The 9,928-nt window shown below is 55.8% G+C and overlaps 1 protein-coding gene across 2 annotated transcripts in view; it reads right to left on the bottom strand.

Moving 5' to 3' along the window:
- Positions 1 to 3,651, bottom strand: part of PPP1R13B (protein phosphatase 1 regulatory subunit 13B) — a 90,119-nt gene extending 86,468 nt beyond the window's left edge. The window contains exon 1 of one of the 2 annotated variants that reach the window (XM_077910737.1): positions 3,436 to 3,651. Coding sequence is in view for 1 of the 2 variants with exons in the window: in XM_077910735.1 (XP_077766861.1) it covers positions 2,561 to 2,569 (9 nt within the window). In the remaining variant the exon portion in view is untranslated. Of the gene's footprint in view, positions 1 to 2,560; positions 2,767 to 3,435 lie in introns of those variants that run through there. The other variant, XM_077910735.1, reaches the window with a different exon arrangement.
- Positions 3,652 to 9,928: the final 6,277 nt, after the last annotated feature.

A 9,928-nucleotide genomic window follows, 5' to 3' on the forward strand; every position in this document is an offset into this window, starting at 1 on the left:
ACACTGGATTTCAATGACTTAGTGTAAAAAGAAAAAAAAAAAAAAAGGTAAAATACCACATCAGTAAATTTTCATATTGATTACATGTTAAAATGACACTCTTGATATACTGAGTTAATAAAAGATATTACTAAAATACCACCTTTTTATGTAGTGCCTAGAAAATTTAAAATCACATTTGTGTGGCTCACATTACATTCCTATTAGAAAGTACTACTCTATACAAAGTATGCAAAATGTGATCCAATTTTCCTTTGATGATTCATCATGATGATGAACACCAACTATACAATAAAGAGCAATCTTACTTATATATTGGATACATAGTTTCAGATAAGACCAAAAAAGAATGGCATGTCCTTAAAACTTACATTGAATTTACAACCAGTCTCAACCATGTTACTAGAGGAAGGACTGGATCCTACAAGTAGTATTTTTAGGGATCAAGAAGGAAATATAGACCTCAAGGGCACAAAAGAGAGACTAAGAGAAACACCATCTGTTACTAGAAGGCGTTTAAAACAAAACAGTGTGTTTTAAATAGTTAACAGACTTATCTGTGTGCGTGTGTACTTTTTTTTTTTTTAAGTATTTGATGATTTTAAGTATCATGAAGAAATTTCCCAATTGCCAGGTAAGAAAACTTAAAGAAATTGATAAGGAAGAGACTAGAAACTCTAACCATGTGGAATAGAGGTAAAATGTCTGAGTGTACCATATGGAAAATGTAAGCCAGGTTCCTTCCCAGGGTATTTGTAATTAAACATTACACAAAGCCGAAACCAATCTACATTTTATAAATACCCTCCAATGTTATTGTAGTTTATAATGAAACCAACTATTACATGATTTAACTAACGCTGCTTTCAAAATTCCGAGACACCATAATGCCCTTTTTCCAAATCTAGCCAGTGAGAATCAGGGAGGGAACAGCTTCCAAATGCCTTTTCTTGCAGAGGTTAAAATTAGAAATGGACAATTCAGAGCCATACGAACAATAATAAATATCTGCATGGCATTCTGTTTGACAAGCAGTTTTGGACACATCATCCTTTTTGATCCTCAGGACAAGCCCTCAGACACTGGTATGTTTTTATTCCTACTTCAGAGGTAACTCCAGGCTGGAGACCTTGACTTGTTCAAGGTCACATAGCTTAAAAAAGAAAAAAAAAAAAAAAAGTAGTAGAACTGGTACTCCACTCTGGATCTTCTGATGCTCACATCCAATTCCCCTTCCATTACAAGACAATCATTTAAAACCAAATGTTTGGAAACCCAACAAGCCCTGATGCCAAAGAAGGATCTAAGGATCAATGAGGTCAAAGCTTAAGACTCTGTAAACATGATGTGCTGGAATGAGTTCAAAAAGGGGGGAAGAGATTACCAAGAGACAGGAAATGACTTGAAAGATGGGGGGCGGGAGGGGGGGGGTTGATTCTAATCTAAATGTCCTTGAGTGCATGCAGCATCGCAGAAGAGCAGTCTTCCAGCAGAAAACGCAGAGAAACGGCGCTTTCCTTCAGAAACGTGATTTCCAGCGCGGAAGTCGTAGGTTAAAGCGATGGATTTTGTTGTTACTTCACTATAGGCGTGTTTGAGGATCCTACTCACAATGAAGGCACGGGGGGTGGGGTGGGGGGGGGGAAACAGGACATCCAACTGGGCGCCCCCAGTCCTACATTTTTCTCCAGAAGTCATGACATCCACCTCACAAAAAAAAAAAAAAAAAAAAAAAAAAGACTAGAAAAATCCTCATGGAGCACGCACTGCGATCTAGAGCGTAGGTAAAGGAAACGGCCAAGCTTTCTCGCAGAACGCATCCTGGAGGACAGGACAAAGGCGGCGCCGCCGCGAGCGAACCTCGTTCCACCTCCAGATCACAGTGGCCACAGGCCGGTCACGGCACACGGTCCGCACAGCTCCCCGAGGCGCGCTCCGAGGGAACCCCTAAGATGGCTCTCTCGGTCCGCTCCCTACGTCAATTCCTAAAGACAACAGAACCTCAGAGGCCGGGCCGGGCCGAGGGCATCCGTGGGGCCCCGGCCTGCGAGCTCCGCACCGGCGCCCACGCCCCGCCGCCCGCTCCCGACGCGACCCCGGCCGAGCCGCAGGCGGGGGGTCCCGGGGGCGCCGGACGACACCCCCTCCCCGGGCCGCCCGCCCGCCAGGGCGGAGGGAAACAGGACCGGCTCCGACGTCGTGTCCGGCTTCCCCGCCCAGGCGGCCCCCAGCTGGGGAGGGTCGGCAGGAAGGGCCGCGCCGCGGCGGGGGGGAGGGGGCGACGGGCGTCCCGGCCCTGACCCGGCCCTGACCCGGCCCTGACCCGGCCGCGACCCCGACCCCGACCCCGGCCGCGACCCCGGCCCCGACCCCGGCCCCGGCCGCGCTGACAGCCGGCGCCGCCCCCACCTGCCCGCCCGGGGGGCGCCGGGGCCGGGCGCGCCCGCCAGGCCACTTCCTTCCCCGCCCGGCCCCGCGCGGGCCCCGAGGGCGGGGAGCCGCGCGAGGAAGGCGGCTTGGCCGGCCGCCCGCGGAGGAAGCCGCCGCCGCCCGCACCCACCGGCATCATCGCGGCGCGGGTCCGCGGCGCCCTCGGCCGCCTGACAGGACGCTCGGCGCCGCGCCGCGCCCGCCGCTCCCGCCGTCCTCGCAGGCCGCGCCCCCGCCGCCGCGCTCCCGGGCCCTCAGCGGCGAGGCGGCGGCCGCGGCCGCGGCGGGCTGCGGAGCCTGACGGGCCCTGTCGCGGCCGCCGGCGCGCTGCGTCGCTGTCCCGGGACCGGCCGCCGCCGCCTCCGCCCGCCCGCCTCGCGCCGCCGGCCCTCGGGCTCGCTCCTCAGCCCCCGCAGGCCCCGCCCCCGGCGCGTCGCCCCACACGGGGCCAGCCGCCCGCTCCGATTGGCTCGGCGAGGCCGGGGGCGGGCCCGGGGGTGTGGCCTCCCGCCCCGCCCGCCCACAGCCGCTCCCGCGGCCGCCAGGTGCGAGCGCGCCCGTGCGCGTCCGCGCTCCCGTGGGCGGGCGCGCTGCGGACGCCTCGCCGCGGCCCCGCCCCGCGTGGTGGCCTGCGGGCTCGGGGCCGCGCGCGGCCGGGGGCAGCGGCCCTCCGCGAGCGCGGGGGGGGAAACTGAGGCCGGAAGAGGGCGGGGCCCGCGCGCCGCTCCGCAGCGAGGCACAGCCCGGCCGGGACTCGAACCCGGGGCGCCGGGCGGTCGCCAAGGGGGCGGGGCCACCCCGCGGAGGCGGCGCGCGCCCGCGTCTGACCGCGGCCTGACCCCGGGCTCCCGGGGGGCGTGGGGCGCCCAAACCGTCCACGCGCCCCGGCTCCGCGGCGCTCCCGCCCGGGCCACCTGCCCCGCCGTCCGCCGGCGCGTCCTCTGCGGCCCGCGGCGCCCTGCTCCGCCGCCTCCTGCAGCCCCTGCCGGCCCGGCCCGCGCCCACCTGTGCCGCCGTCCTTGGCGCTCCAACCACCCAGGTTAGAGCCCAGGCCCCAGCCGCCGCAGCCCGGCCTCTTCTTACAGCCTCGTCTCCCAGGACACCTGCTGCCCCGGCCTGCGCGCCCGAGTGCCGGCCCCCGGGGCCACGCGTCCACAGCCCACCGGAGGGCACGGCCCGCGCGGTAGTGTAGGCCGCCGAAGGGGCCGGCGTCCCTCCTGTGCGCCGCTCACCTGGCCAAGAGGACGTTGTGTCTGCTGCGCTGTGCGGGCAGCGCCGAAACTCCCACGAGCATCCTGAACGCGGACGTCTGCTGACGCCCCCAAACACCAAAGCCCATAAAGCACCCTGGGAAGGGCCCGGCTTCTTGGAGACGTCAGCGGGGGGTCAGGGTCCGTCCGAGAGGCTCCAGGCCGGTGGGCGAGGAAGGAGGAGGCCAGGGAGGAAGCACTGTCCTCTTCGGGGGAAGCCACCCCTCTTCTTGAGAGGCCACGGGGTTATAGTGTTTAGGAGTGTGGACTTTCCAGTTAGACAAACACAGCCTCGCCACACCCTCGCTGTGTGATCCTAGACAAGCTGCATCTCTCTCTATCTCAATTTGCCTACCTCTATAATGGGAGATTACAAAAGTAATAGTGGCTGCCTCGTGGGATTCGGGGAGGTTCAGACAGGTACAGGTGTAAGGAAGGCTCCTAGCACAGTGCGTGGTACATGGTGAGGGCTCCAGAAAGAGTGTCCTGTAGATGTGCTATCATTAGCAAGCAGGCTTAGGGTACGTATGTCCCTGAGAGAGGGATCACCCAGGAGGTTTTAAGCTCACACACACAAGCAGCAATGGCTAGTGACACATCTCTTCCGGGAGCAGGATTTGGAGAGAAGAGGAAGCTCTGAGTAATGGGAAGAAGTCAGAGACCTGGAATCTTTTTTTTTTTTTTTTTTTTTATTTATTTATTTATTTATTTATTTATTTATTTATTTATGATAGTCACAGAGAGAGAAAGAGAGAGAGGGAGGCAGAGACACAGGCAGAGGGAGAAGCAGGCTCCATGCACCGGGAGCCCGACGTGGGATTCGATCCCGGGTCTCCAGGATCGCGCCCTGGGCCAAAGGCAGGCACCAAACCGCTGCGCCACCCAGGGATCCCGGAGACCTGGGTTCTAATGCCAGCTCTGCTTCTCGCTCCCTGTGTGGTCCCAGGCAACTGGCACCCCTTTCTCTGGGTCTCCGTTTCTATGTGTAACCAGAGAGGGGTTAGACTCTGTGATATCCGATGGCCTTCCAGCTCTGACATGCTAATGTTCATGAATCGGAGGGTGGGTGCTGGCCCACGAAGCCAGGCAAGGGACAAGGCTTTGCCAGGGCACTGCAGAGATGTGCCAACTGCCTTGAGGTAATCAAAATGAGCCCAACTCTTCTGAGAAGGAAAGCCTAGCCATTGGGGTCCCATTCTTGCCTGTAGGGCCCTTGGGTACAGGTAGCAGCAGCTGCCCTGCCCCTGCACCAAGACCCCGTCTAGCCTCCAGGCAGGTAGGTACGCATGGGAGGCCAGGCTGCTTAGTGCCCCCGTCCCTCAGAGGCTCTCCAGCTGGTCCTCCTTCCCTCCACCCTCTTGCAACTTCCATGCATCAGGCCCCATCACTTAGCATCCAAGGGTGTTGATAGTCTGGCTCCCAGCTCTGACCTCCCCTATGGCCAAATCATACCACTCGCAGACATAATTAGGTCACACGCACACACACCTGCCCTGCAAAGCTGTTCTGTGTCTCTTCATCACCCAGACTAAAGTACCCAGAGGCCCCTCAGGAACCACTCTTGGTGGTGGGACATAGACTTTAGTATAATAGAGATGGGGAAATTGTCCAGAGATACACACTGGCATGTGTAGGAGGTCTGGAATTTGCTTGAAGACAGTTGAGCAAAAGGAAGAGAGCAAAGCAGGGAGAGGTAGCTGAAGCATACACGGCAAATTCTTGATAATTGGTGAATATGGGTGGTGGGTATATGGGACGCATTGTTCTCGTCTCTGAAATATTTTATGATAAAAATTATTAAATGCTCTTTAAAGTAAACAAAAAAGCTATTCTGGGAGAAAATCAAAATAGGCTCATATTTGCATAAAGGATTCTTGAAAGGTGCACAGGACACTAATGGCTGTGGGTGGGAACGGGTGCCGTGCAGGCAAGGGACAGAAATCTGAGAGAGACTTTTCACTATTACTTCTTTAAAAATAAACTTCAGAACCATTTTAGATTTACGGAAAATTTTCAAAGATAATATACAGTTCTCATAGTCTCCCTCCCCTCCCGGTTTCCCCTCTCATTAACATCTTGGTACATTGATTACAACTAGCAAACCTCTGTCAATATAGTACAGCTAAAGTCCATACTTGATCAGATTTCCTTAGTCTTAGCCAATGTCCTTTGTTCTAGGACCCCATCCAAGACATCACAGTACACTTGGTTGTTATGTGTCCTTAGGCTTCCCTGGGCTGTGACAGTTTTCCAGAATTTCCTTGTTTTTTGAAGAACTTGACAGTTTTGAGGAATATAAGTGTTTTGTAGAACGTTCCTCATTTGAGATTTAGCTAATGTTTTTCTTATAATTAGTCCGACCTTAGGGGATTTTTGGAAGGCCTCTCAGATACAGTGCCATTTTCACCACATCCTACCAAGGGTTACACACTGTCAACATGACGTATCATGTTCATGATATGTTCATGACCTTGATCATCTGGTCATTATTACTTTTCACGTGCGATTCTTGAACCAGATGACTATTTAAAATTAAAATATAAAAACCTTAAGACTTGTATTAGTTTGCTAGGGCTGCCGAAACAAAAGATCACAGAATGGGGGGCTTAAACCACAGAAATTTACTTTCTTACCGTCCTGGGGCTGGAAGTCCCATATCAAGGTGGGGGCACGGTCGGGTTCTTCTGAGGTTTCTCTCCTTGGCCTGCAGATGGCCATTCCCATGCTGCCTCTTTTCTCATTGTGCATGCATCCCTGATGTCTTTCCCTCTTTGTATAAGGACACAAATCATATTGGATTAGGACCCACCCATATGACCTCTCTTTAACCTGGATTCCCTCGTTAAAGGCCCTATCTTCAAATAGGCACATCTGGAGGCTATAAAAAGGGTTAGGACTTCAACCTATGAATCTTGGTGGGGCACCTGGGTGTCTCAGTGGTCTAGCGTCTGCCTTTGGCTCGGGTCATGATCCTGGGGGTCCTGGGATGGAGTCCCGTATCGGGCTCCACTCAGGAACCCTGTTTCTCCCTCTGCCTGTGTCTCTGCCTCTCTGTGTGTCTCTCATGAATAACAAAAACCAACTATGAATCTTGGGAGGCAGGAGCACAATTCAGTCCATAACAAGACCCCTCAAAGCCTGGCCACAATCTACTTGTTCAAGTTAATCTCCCATGCCCCTAGCACTTCACAGCTAGGGAATCTTATACCCCAGCCATCCCAAACCCTAGCCACTCCCTGCTCCAAGTCCCCATTTATCCATCTCCCTGTGCCTGCAAAAGCACTCTGCCAATTTCCTCCAGAAGTGCTACCTGTTCTTGTCACAATTCAAATAAGTCCTCTTTTTTCAAGGTTTTTCCAGATCTACCCCCCATAATGGGGGGCCATGGAGGGCAGGGGGAGAACTCATCTCTACCACCTTCTCCTGGACTGCTCAGTCTGGGTCACCTGTCACAACCTGCCACCTTAGAGCTGGCAACCTACCTGTATGGCCCAGGGATCAGTTCCCTCAGGTAACAAATGTTGAATGATTTTCTTCTGGGTGCCCAGTACTGGTCCAGGCTGTGGTGACAGCCTTGAGCAAGACAGACATGGTCCCTATACTCATGGAGCTTATATTCTGATCAAGAGATAAGATGATAAACAAGAACACAAAGAAAATAACTTTGAACACCGGTTAAGTGTGTTAAAAAACCAGTAAAGCCAGATAATGTGACAAGGGAGGCTGCTTTTTCCAGAAGAAGGTGACATTTGTGTTGGGAGCAAAACACTGCAGACATAGCCTTGCAGGGCTCTGCAGAGGACCAAGTGGAGGAAGAGAAGGAACAGCTGAGAAGGGGATGAGCTTACAGCAAGGGTGGGGGGTGGGGGGTTCAGGGGCAGAGCCAGGGAGAGTGAAGGGAGGGGAGGTCCAGTTTGGGTGTGTGGGCCATGAAGAGTCAGGATTTTATATTGTGATTTTCCAGGGGAGTAGAGGGACCTGGTTTATGTTTTCCAAGGCCCAGTGGCCACCATGGGGAGGGTGGCAAGACCGGGAGGGAGGACTAAGGTGGAAGTGGAGGTGGTAGATTGGGGAAGGGGCCTCCTTTCAGATGTGCTTTGAAGGGGGATTCTTCTTTTTTTTTTTTTAAGATTTTGATTTATTTATTCATGAGAGACACAGAGAGAGGTGGAGACACAGGCATATGTGGGACTTGATCCCAGGACTCCAGGATCATGCCCTGGGCCGAAGGCTAGGCTAAACCTCTGAGCCACCCGGGCTGCCCCACGAAGGGGGCTTCCTGGAAAGAAAGAAAGGACCCGGGATGGCCCTGAGGCTTCTGCAACCAGCCTGCGCGGTGCCCACAGGGCTCCCTGCAGGTCTAGGAACTGGTACTGGGAGGTCCAGTGCTGCTGTCCTGCTTTGCCACGCTGTTCCTGGGGAGGGCCTCACGTCTGGACCCCCTTCCTCTGCCCAGCCTGGGCCACCCCACCTTACCATCTACTCGGCTCCAACCAGACGTTGAGTGCGGTGCCCAGGCCTCTCTCCCTCTCTGCCAGCCAACCGTTTTCTGCACCCAAACCAGAGCAGCCCTCTGGCCAGAAGGGAGTTTCTTTGTTTTTTTTTTTATTTGAAAGATTTACTCATTCATTCATTCATTCATTCATTCATTCATTTATTCATTTATTTATTTTAGAGAGAGAGAAAGGCAGAGACAGGAGGAGAGAGAAGCATGCTCCATGCAGGGAGCCCGACGTGGGATTCAATCCCAGGTCTCCAGGATCGACCCTGGGCCAAAGGCAGGCGCCAAACCGCTGAGCCACCCGGGAATCCCCCAGAAGGGAGTTTCTAAAGTGGAAATCACACCGGCCACTTCCCGAGTGGCTCCCCGCAGCCCCCGGGGCTCCCACACCCAGCAACGGTACTTAAACCCCTGGGGGCTCAGGAGTTCCTGCCCCCCCAGCCTGTCCGGCTTGCCTGCCAGACACTCCCCCCATCTCCACCCTCCCCAGGCCAATCCTACCCCCACCCCACCCCCACCCCCGCCCGCAGGCAGCCCGCGTGTCCCCATTCCCCTCCAGCCCAGCGAGGAGGTGGGGACAGCGGGCGAGGCTCGGGTGCCACTCACACTCGGGTGCCCGGGAAACCTGTTGACAGTGTTGGCAGCGAACCGGTAGGGGTTCCGGTCGCCCCTGGGGCACATGGAGTAATACTTAGGTCGTCCAGGTTAGACAAGAACACAGCCCGCGATCTGTGTCTTCCGTGTCTCCCTGGGCTGTCGGGGTGCGCCGGCCACTGCCCCCCCGCCCCGGGCTGGAGGGCGCCTGGGGGCCACCGCAAGGGCTCAGCTCCCGGTATAGCCTCGTCTAGGGGACCGCGTGAGGCAGGTGCTCTCTGACCTTGTCCAGGGCCACCGAGCGGGGACCTAGACGAGCCGGGGCAGGCACTGAGCGCCCGGCGGGGCCCGGAGCCCCGGCTGCCGCGCCTGGAGCGCCCCGCCCCGCCCCTCCGGGCTCCGGCCCCGCCCCGCCCCGCCCCGCCCCGGCCGGCTCCGCCCCAGGTGGGCGGGGCGTCCTCCGAGGGACCCAGCTTCCCCGCGGCTGAGCCCGGTGCGTGTGCGCGGCGCACACACGCGTGCACGCACACACACCCCGGTCGTGGTGTGAGGCCAAGTACGTGCACACACGTGCATACAGACACAAATGCATGCAACCTTAGACATACACACATGCACGCACCCTGGTCCTGGCCTGAGGCCAGGTATGTACACATACACGCACATGCACACACAGACATACACACATGCATGCAGACACACACATGCACACACCCTGGTCCTAGTCTGAGGCCAGGTACATACGCCCGCACATGCATACATACATACACATGCACATACAAACCCACACACCCTGGTCCTGGTCTGAGGCCAGGTATATGTGCACACACACACACACACACACGTACCCTGGTCCTGGTCTGACACCTAAACCACATTCTCCCCTCCTCCTGGGATCCCTCTGGGGCCCTTGTGGGAAGGACAGAGGCCTGTGCTGTTGATTCATTGATTTCTGACCTTTACTGGGTCCTCAGTGATAGAGTTGAGACTACCAAGCTGCATTCCCTGCCGGCAAGGAGCTTGTTGGAGGTCTTGCCATAAACGGAATTTAGTCCCGGGTCTTTTGTTCTTCCCCAAGAATCCTACCCTGGGCGTGCCCTTCCCCCACTCCCTTATAATGATTTCCAACCCCCCCCCCCAACATCCTTGTTCC

This window comes from Canis aureus, chromosome 9 (genome assembly GCF_053574225.1).
Source record: "Canis aureus isolate CA01 chromosome 9, VMU_Caureus_v.1.0, whole genome shotgun sequence".
Classification (NCBI taxonomy): domain Eukaryota; kingdom Metazoa; phylum Chordata; class Mammalia; order Carnivora; family Canidae; genus Canis; species Canis aureus.